General features: G+C 40.7%; 1 protein-coding gene across 1 annotated transcript in view; it reads left to right on the top strand.

Annotated features, from left to right (window-relative positions):
• sbf2 (SET binding factor 2) overlaps positions 1-15,741 on the top strand; it is a 119,255-nt gene that overhangs the window by 55,370 nt on the left and 48,144 nt on the right. Inside the window, 12 exon segments of the mRNA XM_061670951.1 lie at positions 1,732-1,866; positions 2,025-2,135; positions 4,105-4,210; positions 8,287-8,419; positions 9,910-10,018; positions 10,788-10,901; positions 11,182-11,259; positions 11,434-11,547; positions 12,159-12,287; positions 12,468-12,566; positions 14,831-15,035; positions 15,136-15,245. Of these exon segments, the coding sequence (XP_061526935.1) occupies positions 1,732-1,866; positions 2,025-2,135; positions 4,105-4,210; positions 8,287-8,419; positions 9,910-10,018; positions 10,788-10,901; positions 11,182-11,259; positions 11,434-11,547; positions 12,159-12,287; positions 12,468-12,566; positions 14,831-15,035; positions 15,136-15,245 (1,443 nt within the window).

Below are 15,741 nucleotides of genomic sequence, written 5' to 3'. Positions count from 1 at the left end.
CTTGTGCAGACATCGTACTCCACCAAAACAAACACACATTCCTCCGTTCTCCAGAAGGCACTGAAGATCTTCTTGAAACGTGACATTGTTTGAACAGTCTTTACTCTCTAAATGAATCCTTATCTAGCTAATCAGATTTCCGAGAGAGTCCAGACTGGTGGCAGAGGAATGTTTTGCCTCTAATAATTGAACCAAATCCTAAGAATAATGGTGAAATGGAATCTCTGTCTGAATGAGATATTTTCAGATACTTCTGGCATGTTTTCACTGAGTGAAGAAATATACTAGATTTTGATAAGGGCTTTAGTCAGGAATGAGCACCTAGGGGTTGGTGTGTGAGTGTGCTGTCTTTGGAGCCACAGAGGATTCCTGAGCCTTTTGCATTTTTGGATCGCAGCAGACATTAGTTGTAATTACCAAATTGGTCAATCAAAATTTGCTGTTCGTAAGCTGTTTCTGTCAACATAGACTCATTAACCCTCTTCAAATCCAAACCCAAGCGACATTTTAACTGTAGTTTTATGTTTTGTTGTTTTCATTGTATGGATTGATTTAACTATGTTTGTACGGTGACCTTGAGTGACTTGAAAACGCCTATGAATAAAATGAATTATTATTATTACCATTCGAGGAAAACAGTAAGTAAGTTCAAGCATTGCGGAACAGTTAGCATCTTGTAGTCCACTAATTTTTCAAAGTTTAGCATTTCTTGTTTGTGGGACCCACCATTAATCTTCTGGAAGTGTTCAATGGGGAACAATGAAGGTGTTAAATAGCATATTCCTAATAAACCAAATACAAAAAAAAAATCCACCTAGCGTGCCAGCAACTTGGCTTGTCTAATGTGAGTTGTGTTGCTTCCACCAAGAACAATATGTTTATTTTTTTCCATGAGTCATCTGTAAAATGACTACAAAACATCAGGGGCAATTAGAATGTCTGCTGTTTTTGCTTCAAATGAACAATGGTATTGCTTTAATAATGCCAGCAGAGCTGCCAACCATGTGGGTCTTTTTTCTGTGCCGAAAGAAAATGGTTTATGAATGAATATACCTGAGCGCCACATGGGCCCAAATGCATCTCCCTCTTCAATTGACATTATCTAGCTGGTAAAACTGTACCAAATTCCCTATTAGGATGAAAAACTGCACTCCTAATGGTGCTGTCAAGAATGCATGAGAAGATCCATCAGCGGTCTGAGTGGGTGCATCATGGGTGTCTTCAACGGTGAATTTCTAGTTGTATTTTTCTTCATTGTTGTCTTATTTATGTTTCAATCTTTAAATGTTATCTACACAAGGAAGGCACAAAGCTAAAATGTTGAATTTTGGATTAGCGCCCATGCCAAGCGCAATGAGGTAACCTCTTTGCTAAAAAAGTCAGTCATATGCTTCACTCTAATTTGTCTTGATCTTGGAACTGATATTGTGTTCATTTGTACTTGTTTTTATGGTGTTTGATGACTGCGCACAGTGTCTGATGGTACCAATCTGCAAATAAAGTGAAACAACTGTCTGAAAATGTCTTGACTGTTGACTGAGCTGAGGGACGGCTACACCAGTATTTTTCTGGACACACACGTTAGGTTCGAGAAGTATAAAGTACACATTGACTTTACAGGTTGATCTGGAAGCTAATTGCGCTAGCATTTTCCTGTTGCAGGCTTTAACTCTTTGCCACTGTGAGAGCCTTTGATAAAATAAAAAAATATATTTTGGTTTATTATCCCAGGGATCTAAAAGTATTGAGGTCGACGAGGATGAAGATGAAGAGGTGGAAGAGGATTGCTTGATCCAGCCTGCTCAAGTGTTTGCACCGAAAAGTCTCATTCTCGTGTCCAGATTGGATCATCCAGAAATATTCAGGGTAATGAGGCACTCTGATGTGATTTGATCTTCTTAAGAAAATATGTTCCGTCTTGTTCAGAAAAGTTTCATTTTGATTTTTGTGTGTAAAGCACAGACACATAACTATGTGTGTCTATCTATTATGTATAACGTGCTCTCTATGTGTTGTCCTAACAGGGTTGTTTGGGACTGATCTACACTGTGCACATCGATAGCCTTACTGTCCCTTTAGAGGGTTTGGTGGCCAATCTGTTTATACTCCAGGTTCCTGTGACTGGTGGATCCCAGGTATGTCTTGTTCAAACTATAGCAGCTTGTACTGATTTTGATTGTTTATCTTTGGAGGATGCCATGGATTAATGATGCAATTTTACAAACAAAGGCTTTCAGGAATTAACCACACGGAGTTGTCGAGATAACCAAAGTCAAAGGTCAAACTAGTGAATGTGCCTTTTTAGTCCCAGCTTGATACAATGATACAAAAAAGGATCCTCCTGTATGAGCCTTGAGGCAGCTACATGTTGCTTAAGATTTTCGAATCAAGATTTGGTACTATCTTTTAACAATAATGAAATGTCTAACAGGCAGCACGTTTGACATGCAGTTCTGAGGTCGGGGGTTTGAATCCGAGCTCTGGCCTTCGTTTGTGAAGTTTGCATGTTCTCCTCATGCTTGTGTGGGTTTTCTCTGGGTACTTTGGCTTCCTCCAACATTCCAAAACATGTAACTACAACACGTTCATTGAAGACTCTAAATTGTCCTTAAGTGTGAGTGTTTTTTGTTTTCTATATGTGCCCTCTGATTGGCTGGCGACCAGTCCAGGGTGTAAATTGCCTCTCCGGCTTACTCGTGACCCTATTGAGGATAAACTGTCACGAAAATGGATGCATGGAAATGTCTAACAAGCTGAACATCTATTTTTCGCATGCATTTTGATATTTCTAATTAAAAAAATGAATGCTTTTTCAGTAGTCTGTTTAAAGCGATACCCCCCCCCAAAAAAACAACTCAATGCAATACAAGGCCTGACTGAAGTCATACGAACAGACAATAGAGAATAGAATGTTTACAACCGTAACATACTCAGTTTGACTGTGACTTGTGCTCCAAATTTTAAGACGTCATAATCTCTTTATTAATACTTAGAATTAGGGCTGTCACAATAAAATATTTTTAAAATCGATTATCCTATAGATAAATGTTTTTATTGAAGTACTTTTTTATTTTTTATTATTATTATATATATATATATATATATATATATATTTATATTTTTTTTTTTTTACTGCTGACATGCATTTTATTGTCATTTCTGAGGGTTGAACTTCTATCTTTAAACTGCATATCCTGGTACTGAGTGTATGGTATAAACTCTTGAGACAATGAAATCAGCCGGTGAGCATGCGCGATTAGCATTAGCGCGCTAGTGATTAACATTTTAGGTATAAAAAAAAAGAAACAACATGCTAACTACCATTCAGCTCACTCATACATCACGTTATATGTACATTACACATCTAACAGTGTTGTACAAATCACTTGCGGACGCTCCTCTGTTGTTTTTGGCAGAGTTTATCAGTGGCTGTCTGTGCGAAACATTGGTTACATTGTTTTTGTTTTTTTTGTCCTAGCGGAGTTTCGACTTATTTTTGAAGTTATTAGATTATTTTTATTTTTTTGCCCCCCCAGCCCTTTTTTAGAATGATGACAATATTAGCATCTTTTGCATTTTCAAATATCTATTTCTACACTTTAGTACTGTTGGTGTGGGGAAACTCAAAATTCTCCTCCCAGGTTATGAGGTCAGCTTCTGTTCAAACAGTTGTAACAGTAAATAATTTGGTATGTTCCCAGCATGACGCCTCTGCAATTCCCGAAAACCTTAAATGTGCCTTTAGGCAGGCGAACAGACACAATTAGCCCAACTAGCACATAGTAAAACCTTACTGGTATGCGAGGAATTGTATGAATGAAAAAGCTGGCTTTAGTGCTGAATCTTTAAGTGTTTGTCCTGCAAGCTATGCTAACTGTTACATCAGCAATTTCCTCCAGTGAGGCATCTGTGTTACACATTTCATGAATACTCATTCACTCACGTGCACGTCATTGGAATTACATTTTTATGCTGCTTGAGGGTGAATTTTGTTGTTGTCGCTGTGCTGTACTGATACTGTGGTGAGAGTATGTTATCATTTGAAATGAATGGATGTCAACTCCAGTGTTTCCTGACCTTTGTTGCCTTGTTTTTTCTTGGCAGAAGCTGTTTAGCCTGGGAGCAGGCGACCGACAGCTGATCCAGACTCCTCTGAATGACACATTACCCGTCACATGCAAGAGTGTTGCTCTGCTCTTCCAGCAGCTAGGTGTGTCCCAACGCTTTGCTACCAATTAGTCATCTTTTGATAGGAAGACTACTTCATGTATTGCACTTATTCACGTCATTTTTAGAGATAACCTGGTAAGGATTGTGTGGTGTTAATTGCATATCCCTAATCTTTTTTTCCTCCTTTAGATTGCTCTTAATCGCTTAGAATAATCAATCATATTGCTAAAATCCCCATCTCGGTTGATTTAATTCGCCATCTTAAGGACTTTGACATGACGTGGTGTAAGTTAAGTCAGGCTTATCAGATTTTAGAGCCCCAATTCTTTTGACGAAATCACAAGTGCAGATCCTAGAGTCAGGAGACGTTTGGATTAACTGTATTGGAAACGTGTCTGAGGCAAGATTATGAGGTTTTGACCCCCCCCCCATTAGTGATTCTGCAATTTGCTCAAAGCTGCAGAACAAGCACATGATGAAGATTTGATGCAGTTTGTTGGGCTCACGTTGCTCCATTTGCACAATATGTTAACCTTTGCGTAAGCCATTTGTACAGCCAGTACAGTACGTGTTCACGTTGACGCATACAGCTTTTAGGATGTTTATCCGTCACAAAATTACTATTCCATATAGGCCATTAATGTAGGTGATATATGTTGTATTTTTAGACTTTGACCTCACTTTTGAAGTAAGAAGGCTTGCATCCGTGATCTTGGAGTGAATTGATTATAAAATCTGATTTACAATGGAAAATTGGCGCTCGTCTAGCCTCATTTGGGGACAAGAATGTGTTTGAAAACAGAGTTGATTTTGTTTCCTGTGTGCACATAGGGGGTGCTTACACGATACACTCAGCAGGGTCACGTGTAAGTCATATGTTTGTAGCCAAACTCTGTAAAGCCGACAAAACCATTTTGACATAAAAGCCAACCACTTCAGTCTTTACACGTCTGTTTTCATTTATATGCAAAAAAACTATGTTGGTCCTAAAAGCACATTTTGGAACGTGCATGTGTTGGAAAGGTGCAAATTCATTGCTCGTCATGTCAAGAAGAAAATTGTTCTCGGAAAGAGTCCAGTGCTGCGCTCGTCATATTTGATTTGCTCGTGTTAAATGCAGTTCATACAAGGTAGGAATGAGGGCGTTCTCGTGAACGGTGCCTCTGCACGACGAAACCCCCCACCCCTAACCGCCACTGGCGCGCGCTCTTTGACGCCACTGCGCTCATCCGCAGTTGAGCACATTTGCGTGCGCTATCACGTCAGAATACAAAACTGCATTACTGCAACATTCCTGATTAGTGGTGGTTATCAATAATAACCGGAGCGTGCGCGTGCGCATGCATGTCCGTGTGTATTAGCAAACGTGCTGGGTCCAGTGAATTGTACCTCGCTTTATTTGGCGCATAGCGAGCAGTGTGCTTACACTTGTCAAATAAAGCAGGCTTTAAGAGTCAAGTGTCATCTGAATTGCCTCATGTGAGTGTGCCCGAAGATCACAACCAGGCCACTGTAAAGCCCCCTTTTCACCCCCATGTTCCCGCTGCATGTAATGTCATGTAATAGTGGAGCAATGTGGACGATTAAAGTGAAATCCATATTGCTACACTCCAAAGCCACAATGTACTTAGTTAAACAAACTAGATGAGAAGTGTTAGTAGGGGAAACATTGAAACCAGATAAGCCAGCAATTTCCGTCCGAATTCCAGTCCGTATCATCTCATGTAAAACCTACTAATGAAGCAAATAAGTACATATTTTAAAACAGCAACATTAAGAAACATGTCCGCTTCAAGTCCTACCGCATATTTCTTTCATAACTGACCCATAATCCAGGCGCACAACTGTCACTGTATCTGTGTGAACCACAAAATCCAAAAGAATGGTGACTTTGCCAAGACACAACAACACAGACATGCCAAGAAAATACAAAACACTATATTTTCTGTGAATATGCTATCTTTTGCTCAAATGTATACTGATAAATTGAGTGATGTTAAAATGTATCTTCCACTATTTTTCAAAGGACAGTTTGCAGATTCCCTTACGATGACCGTTTTATTTGAATCTCTTTGTTTTGCTGAACAACATTTACACTAGCAGTCAAAAGTTTGGAGTTTCTTTTGCTATTGAATGAGAAACTGCCATCCTTTTGTTTTTGCTCCTATTTTTCCTGACCTGAACTCAAAGATCTCAGACTTTTTCTCCATCCATAAAAGGCAGATTTCTCTCAATCACTGTTCACAAATCTGTCAATCTGTGTTACTGAGTGAGCACTTCTCCTTTGCCAGTCACCTCACAGTTGTGGCACATCAATCAGCCTTAGGCTGCCCACAATAAAAGGCCACTCCAAAAGCTGCACTTTTATCACATAGCACAATGCCACAGATGTTGCGGGTTTTAAGGGAGTGTGCAATTGCCATGTTGTTGTTTTTTTAATTCTTGTTCAGTGTAAGTATAACAAGCCATTAATGGATGACTGGTGGGATGTAATGTGGTAATACAAGACCACACAAATCAGGTTCCTTAAATTAGATCAAACCCCGCCCCAAATTTCCCAAGTAACCGTACAAACACGTCCTTCCCTACTCATTTCATGCATTACTCTTTTACTAAATGGTCATAAAAAGATGCTGCTGTTCTTCCATCCCCTGACATTTACTGTCATTCTTTTGAATAGGCAAGAACCAAAGTACAAGTATGTCCATGTTCATCTGCTGCCAGCCTGCTGTTGTAGCAATAAGTGACGCTTCATAACTGCGCCGGAGTCCCTAATCCCTCTTTGATTGGCTGCTCACACACAGTGTTTGATTTTGATTCTTATCCTCAAAGCATGTCCGATATGAGTTGTGTTAATCGTTTATTAGATTCCTCTCTGGTGCTGTCATTAATTTGTTGGCATCTGATCTGCAAAAGAGAACAAACTAATTCGACCGCCCTCCTGCCCTCGGAAGGATCGCATCAAATATGTACGGTGGAGCGGTGGCTCTCGGTGTTCACAGGTCACCGAAGTCATTGGAGAGGAATGTGTGTTAAACATGTCGCCCTGTAGAGGAAGTGCAGCCCCCCTGACCCCCCCGGGAGCCAGATAAAACCGGCCATCGAGAGCGCTGCTGTTTGTTTGTTTGTTGCCTTTGTCTCCGCTGTTATCGGGGGCCGCTGCCGTCTTTTTATTTAAGGCTCGGAAATGTGTCACTGTTTTCATAAGATGAGTCAACACCTGGCTCTGACATTGAGCTGGGGTCTCGTCCGTGTACTGTAGAGTTGCTGTCGACTTCTTCACAGACTGTTACAGTATGGGCTTTTTAATGGATGAGACATCCACCCAGAAGGATCAGTTGGCTGATGTTGAACATGAAAGGTTTTCTCAGATCCTGTCGAACAGTTTTGAGCCAAACAGCCAGACCCAGCGCCCCCAGTAGAGCAGACGTGTCTGCTCGTGTTCCTCTCTGTTTTGTCATCCCCCACACGTGATGAATTGATCTGTCAGATACTTGATAGGAAACAATAACAGGAACTGTAAACTTGGAATTCTTCCTGATTGTCGTGCTGGGATTTGAAATGTCACTTATAATGTATGAGTGTTTTTCATTTCCGTTTGTTGACCAAAGGTTAATACTAATGTCATCACGAGGCCGCTTTTTAGAGGGCTTTGAATAGTTGATACAACTAGCAGAATGGTATCTCTTAGTACAGTACTGTATTATGGTAGCTGTTTTTTTATTTGAAATGTTTGCATTCTCACTTATTTCTTAAAAAGAAAGTTAAGTCTATCACAAATATTTGAAGAAGCCCTTCATTAATTCAGTCCTTCAGTATTTGCCTCTGATCCGACCCATCGTCCAATTAACCTAGTACACCTGCTGGGTAACCCAAATAGCTCGTCTTAAACCTGTCCGTGGCACCAGCCGTGTTGTTTGTTGAATTTTTGATATTTTTTTACATCTGAGGGCTTTAATCGCGCCTATTTTTCTGTTCCTGAAGCTGTAAATCCCCAAAAGGATGTTAGAAAACTGACTCGGAACAATGTGGCCATTACATTGCACATTCCTTCCTACGAACACCTCAATGATGATTGTGCTTTCTTGGTTTTCTTTTATTGTTTCCTTGTTCCAGGTATTCAAAATGTTGTAAGCCTGTTTTGTGCGATTATGACCGAGCACAAAGTTTTGTTCCACTCCACCAGTTACCAGAGGCTTGGGGAAGCGTGTCGCGCTTTGGAAGCCCTCATGTTTCCCCTCAAGTACAGGTGAGTTGTGTGCATTGACATTTCGTTCATTGTGTTTATTCACTTCCGCAATCAGTGCTATTGAATTACGTTATGACGTGTTTAGTGTTTTACTGAGGGCCATTAGCGTTGATTTGTTTTACTTTTATTTTGGGAACAATATGTCCTGAAACATACATTTCGGTCCGCCGCACACCTAACGTCACGGCACAACCCGACTGAACTATCGTTGCCGAGCAATAGGAATAAAGTACATACACTGCGTTGTGTTTTACAATACTACTTAAATATATTCATAATTTCATATGTACCTGTGGATAAAAAGAAAAGCAAATCACGAGTGCAATCAATGAATGGAGCCTGAGAAATATTCACACTCCTTTTATTTCGCGCCCGTTCCTCTTTGTATTGTTCCAGCCACAGCGGCCAGGGCAACCAATTCTTCCTTGACAAGTGCAACATGTTGTATGTGGTTCGATAAAAACAAAGAAGAGTGTACGTGGTGCTGAAAATGTTTCACGATAAGAACACCGGGTGTCGCGGTTTTGCCGTTGCTTGCAAGTTGATTCAGTGCGCGGGGCTCGATCGCCCGATTTGTGGGTGTGAGTCAGTGACTGTATTTTTATTTTTTTTACATTTTTTGGGGGGGGGGATTGTCCAGTTCAGTCGCTTTCGGCTGCGTCGCTTGGTATGCAGCGGGCATAAATTCCAGCAGTCTTGCCCAAAGTCAGTTGGAATAGGCAACATCTCAAACTGTACCCTGAGCATGGTTAGTGAACATGGCTGGCTGGAGAAATAGTTCCTGATCTGTCCATTATTATGCCTGTTATCTTTTTAAGAATTTGAAGTATAGCACAAGCGGAGACAGGTTAAACGTGACACGTTCATCGTTTGAAATCGATGAAACTTTTCTTAGCAGGAAAAGCTGACCACAAATTGGTACCATTTGCGTCAGTTCCAAATTACAAATTACATTTGTGCATTGCATGCAGCTGCTTTTTCTCAGTACTTCTTGTTCGTGTTTTATGCAGATATACACCTCTGTAAATTGTGATTACTGTATAAATAGTAATATTGCCGTACAACACAATGGTTATCCCACACCCCAGGAGAGCTAGGTACTCTCACCCCAGCTTAAAAAAACCATTTGCAAATGATCCACCCCCAGTGGGTGCGAGCTCCCATAGCTGCCAACCCCTGCCATAATACTATTTCTGGTTATTAGCAAGTTGTGCAGATGTATGTCGTGTAACTGTTTAATTTTGACCATTTTCCCAGTCCAGTCATTGTGATGATGTTATGACAAAATCTTGACACATTGTGTGCTCCGTGCGGTTTCTCATGACTTTGCTCATTGGAGACTTCTGGAAAAGGCCTTTCAAATAAACACATTTCCCTCCTGGGAAGGTGCTTTCTGACACACATTCAGTTATTTTTCACCTCATTTTTACTTTTTCTGGTCTTGCTTGACATACAATGTGTATTTTTGTATGTATATGTTATACCTGCAGTTATCCCTACATTCCTATCCTGCCTTCGCGCCTACTGGAGGTGCTGAGCTCCCCGACGCCGTTTATCATCGGAGTGCACTCCATGTTTCAGAATGAAATCCAGGATCTGGTGAGTACAGACTGAAATCTCCCAACCTGTAAATTATATTTGGGTTTTCAAATGTGACGATACCATTTTTACAGTTTCACGAGCACAATTTAAGCTTAGCAGGACGTTTCACTACTTTGAAGTTTTGCGCTCTTCTGTGCTCCTTTCCTGCACGGCAGTGCGCAGGGGATCATGGGAGATGTGGTTGGCTTCTCAGACCGGCCCACTCAATAGCGCCGGGAAAAAAAAAAAAAAAAAGAAATAACTCTGGTTGATCCTCCCATAATCCTTTGCAATGTCACAAATGTAATTGAGTAACGTTGAACGTCTTTATCATTAAAGGTGCTAAAAAAAAAAAAACCATACTCATATGCATCTGTATAAAGTTTGTTGTGCTTAAATCCAATGTGTTATTTCTTAGTATCGACACAATCAATCATTTACCTTTTAAATCGATTTGCGTCGTCTGGGCGGCCAACGGGCCTTGCACAGATTGATGATGTTGGATTGTAGAATATAAATCGATGTAGCGAATGAATCGTTACACCCCTATTTAGTAATAAACAGGTTTTTTTTTCCCCATTGGTGTATTTGTCATGGATGATTTTAGAGGTGTTTGAAGAGCTCGTTCCATGTTTTTTTCGAAAATTCCCCAAAGATGACAACCTTGTTCACGTTGATATTTAGAGTTTATATTTGGCTGCCTGTGCGTGCCACGTTGTTCCTTGCGGCCTTCGCTCCGGATGCAATAAAACCAATACTGATAAGTCAGTATTTCATGTGTCGCCAGTTGGATGTCATCGTCGCGGACCTGGATGGAGGCACAATAAAAATCCCAGAGTGCATCCACTTGTCTCTACTCCCTGAACCTCTGCTCAGCCAAACACAGGTGGCCTTGTCACTGGTAAGCATGTGCACGCCGCTACATTTTCATTCATTTTGATCTCCGTAACATTTCGATCACAGCAAATTGCCTTACCTTAAATGCCAAACTACATTTCAGCATTTAACTTTACTTTCACTTTCTTTTAGTCTAAGGGACTCTCCACACGTAGTCACTGTAATGTTCGAAAACTTTGCGGCAACACCCACCTGAGTCCATCTCTCGATGAAATCTTTGTGCACACTGTTTAGTTTGCTGTCTTGTCTGAAAACTCGTCATACGCACCATCTGTCTCTTCTAGGTATTGCATCCTGATCTGGAGATTGCGGACAATGCGTTCCCTCCGCCTCGCACGGCGCCTTCCAACCTCAAATTGTTGGTAAGTCAGCATCGCTCTCACATCATAACGTCTTACTCCCGTGTGAGGAGGACACTTGTTTTCGACAAAAGGCCTCTTCTTATCCACTGACTGTAATCTTAATCTGCTGATAAATTCATAATCGCAGTGATTTTGCTTCATATCTTTTTGATGCGTTGTGCGCACGTGCGTCAGGACAAGGAAGTGCGGGCCGTCTTTCTCCGGTTGTTTGCACAACTCTTCCAGGGCTACAGGTCATGCCTGCAGCTCATTCGCATCCATTCCGAACCTGTTATTCACTTTCACAAGGTAAGCTAACAAGTACGAATTTCCATGCAAAATGTTCTAAAATGTCATTTTCCTGCTAGTCACCACTTGATTAAACATTTTTAGCAAATGCTTCTGGGAAAAAGCAGTGTTCTCGTAATCTTCCAGGAATGCTCAGTAAACAGATAAAGAGCGTGTTAGTTAGCATGTGTCCCTAAAATGCGATCGTTTCACAATGCTTTTTCTTTCTTCTAAAATTTGCCATATGAAACGTATTACAGATGACAAGATATTTTGTTTGTTTATGTCGGTCGGAGGTGCTTCCATTGTAACCCCAGAGCATATCATCATCATCATCATCCTCAAAGTACCCCACATGGATTCAGTTATTTCTGTGCTCAGTTTATTTGCCTGGAATCCGTAAGTGGGGCATGCTTGATTGAACCCACAGACAAATAATGATGCCTTCTCAGGTACATTTATTATTATAGTGATAGAAGACCTTATACTTTATTACAACATAGCAGACACTGTTAGGATCAGAATAGAGCAAATATCCTTTTATTATGATACTAACTCGCTGGTTTATATCCGCCGTGTCAGCAGGACAACAATGTACATGATGTAACTGTTTTCCTTCTGACATTCTCCAGACTGCCTTCCTCGGGCAGCGGGGCCTCGTTGAGAACGATTTCCTTACCAAGGTCTTGGATGGCATGGCCTTCGCTGGCTTTGTCTCAGAGCGTGGTCCGCCTTACCGAGCTTGTGATCTCTTTGATGAGGTGAGGCCCCCTCGTGCTTATGTTGAAGTGATGTGCTGTAGAAATACAATACACTCATGTTTGACTTGTTTCGCTGTTTTTTTTTTTTTTTTTTAACCAGACGTGATGTCCTTGTAATAATGGGTTCTTCTGGAACATTTTGCATTTGCTATTTTTTTGTTTTATTCTCTGTGTTCGTAGCTGGTGGCCTTAGACATTGAGCAGTTTAGGGAAGAAGAGTTCAACCCTACGAAGCTTCAGAGGCGCATCAGAGAACTCTCCGAGCAGCTATACAGAAACGTGAGACTGGCAAATTTGTTGTTGTAATTATTATCAAGTATTTCCCATTTTGTTCGATTCTGTTACTACCTGGGGCTAATAGTTCCGTATTAGTTAAGTATTGGCCACATTTGAATCAAAATGTCGTCATCCGTGTGATTTACAGTGGTCCCCTGAGATACGAGTGGCACAACGTGCGAGTTTTGAGATACAAGCTGTCGCTTGGCTGATTTTCTTTTGCTTGAACTTGCGAAAAAACATTTTGTTCTCGAACGCTCTATGGTGGCAGTGAGCTTAACTCACGTAACAGCAAGTAGCAGTCTGGCAGATTGTGAACTATTCTTCAAAAAAGAGGCTTCGAGCTGTTGGTTGTCACTGCCGGTTGAAGGTTGCTGTCAAAGTAATCATGAAACAAAGAGAATTAGAAGTGATGTATTTCAAACAACCACATCATAGCGTTGTCTTAGGAAAGTCCACTTAGCTTAATCCTAAAAAAAAAAAGAAGCAAAATGCTATAGACGGGCTAACAAATAGCATCTGTGTGTCACAGTGTGATAAACCTTCAAGGAATGGATATTTGAATAAACATGGTCAAGCGACACATGTAGACAAATAATATCACAGTACTCACAGGCATATACAGTGCCATGAAAAAGTATCCCTTCTTAAATTATATTTTTGCATAGTTTCCCCACTTTAATATTTAGGAACATCAAACAAATATAACCCAAGTGAACTTAAAATGCTGTTTTTAAATGGTGATGTCATTTATTAATGAAAATTGTATTCAAAGTTACCTGGCCCTGTGTGAAAAAGTAATTACCCCCTTGTTAAATCATGAATTGATTGTGGCTAATCACAATTTTGGGTTAATTTTCACACCCAAGCCTGATCACCTCCTTTCATGTTCAATCATGAAAATAAAACAATAATAAAAATAAACACAATAATATTTAATTAATAAACACAATCTGTCCCGACAAAATCAAGTCGGACAAAAGATCTACAAAAGCTGCAACAAAACGACACGATCCAAGCAAATTCCAGAACGGTCGAGAAATAAAGTCATTGACATCTATCGGTCTGGAAAGGGTTACAAAAGCCATCTCTAAAACTTCAAGATTCCAGCGAACCATAGGGAGAGCCGTTATCCTCGCATGGAGAAAACATGGAACAGTGGTGTACCTTCACAGGAGTGGCCGGCCTGCAAAGATTACCCCGAGAGAACAGCAATGACTCAGCCAGGAGGAACTCAAGACAACTTGTAAAGAACTGCAGGCCTCCCTTGCCTCAGTTAAGGTCCAGTGTTCATGACTGAACAATAAGGAAGAGACTGGGCAAAAATTGGCCTCCATGGCAAAAACCACTGCTGACCAAAAAGAACACAAAAGATCCTGCCAAAAAAACATCTGAATGAGCTTTGGGAGAATATTACATGGACTGACGAGATGAAAGTGGAGCTTTTTGGAAGGTGGGTGTCTTGTAAATGTAGCACAGCATTTCAGAAAAACAACATCATACCAACGTTCAAACAAGCTGGTGGTAGTAGTGTGATGGTCTTGGGCTGAGCTGCTCCTTCAGGACCTGGACAACATGCTGTGATTGATGGAACGATGAATTCTGCTCTTTAAAAGAATCTTGAAGGAGAACGTTCAGACATCAGTTTGTGACCGCATTTGAAGTTCGCTTGGGTTCTATTTTTCTGATATTTACATTTGTTTCGATGGTCTTAAACATTAAAGTGGGGAAACTATGCAAAAATCGAAGCATTTGAGAAGGGGGCCAATACTTTTTCACAGCACTGTACGCTTTATCCTCTGTGGAAAAATGACTAATATTACCTCGGCTAAAATTACATGTACAGCTATATGTCTGTACTACACTGTCCCTAGGTGGTCAAAGCGTGCAACGCAGGAGGAACCGCACAATGTCTATCGAATTGAAGCAAAATATAGGACAGAAACTGTTCCATTCTTTTCTTTCTATGTCATTACTGTATGTTTTTATAAAGTACAATATATTACAGGGGGGGAAAAAAACATTCTGAGTGCTGTTTTCCTTTATTACAAATGTAGCATAATTTTGGTTGTTTTTTTTTTTTTTTACAAAGGCTGGAACACATTAATGGCATTTCCATTTGTTTCAGTGATTTAAGATGCGCGTGTTTTGAGTTAGGAGCACGGTTACGGACCCAATTAAACTCAAGGTACCACTGTATCTGACTTTAATACATTTGTCAGTCCGTTTTAATACTTTGGTATTCCTTGCGCGTGTGTTTTTGCTAGGAGATTCCAAACCCCCACATGGCATTCCAGAAGGTGCCTCGACCATCCGAGGGATCCCACCTGCGGGTGCACCAGATACCCTTCCCCTTGTTATGTGACGATCAAGTGGAGAAGCTTCTGCGGGAGGGTGTGGCCAAACACACCAGCGCACCTCCATTAACGCGGCCTGAGAAGAAATGCGTTGTACCTCCTGGTCCTCCTGTCGGTATGGCCATCTATGACTATGATGATGATATCAGAGCCCACCCTTTATGTGCAATTTTTTGACTGTACAAATTTGGAGTGATTTCTTACATGTTTTTCAGTGTCCATTATGGGAAAGGTTGGCTCTGTGTTTAACAGTGCTCGCAGGCTTGAGGTAGTCAGGAGCTGCATATCCTTCATCTTCGAGAACAAGACCCTGGAGACTGAAAAGGTTCAGTGTATAATCATTTGGTTTACATCATGACATTTATTTTATATTTTGAGTTTCACCTTCCAGATTTGTGGTTCTTAAACGTTTTGTCCCTCTCAAGTAGCACCATCATGACCGACATTAAAATACAGTAGTGCAGAAGTGTTTCAGAAACGAATGTAAAATGTAGGTTTGCACACGTTTTCCTTTCTGGGGCTCTGTGTATAAACCGTGACATCAGGGGCAAAAATACAGCACTTTCTATTATCGGGTGTTTTTAAGCTGGCCAACAGCCAATTTGCTTTGTATCCCAATGGCTTGATATATTCGTTTGATAATCAACGCATACATTCCCCTGCACATGTCAGCATACATACCATGTATTCTCTGAACCGCCAATGACCCTATAAAACCTGCTTTTCCACATGGTTAGGGAATGTCCACACTGTACTGTTATAGCGACCACTGACTGTATAACAAAGTACAGTAGGATTTTGTCCTGGTCATCAAAATAAAA

The sequence above is a fragment of the Phycodurus eques genome, chromosome 2 (assembly GCF_024500275.1).
Source record: "Phycodurus eques isolate BA_2022a chromosome 2, UOR_Pequ_1.1, whole genome shotgun sequence".
Classification (NCBI taxonomy): domain Eukaryota; kingdom Metazoa; phylum Chordata; class Actinopteri; order Syngnathiformes; family Syngnathidae; genus Phycodurus; species Phycodurus eques.
Note: the sequence above shows the minus strand (reverse complement) of the source record. Positions and strands in the feature narration are given on the sequence as shown.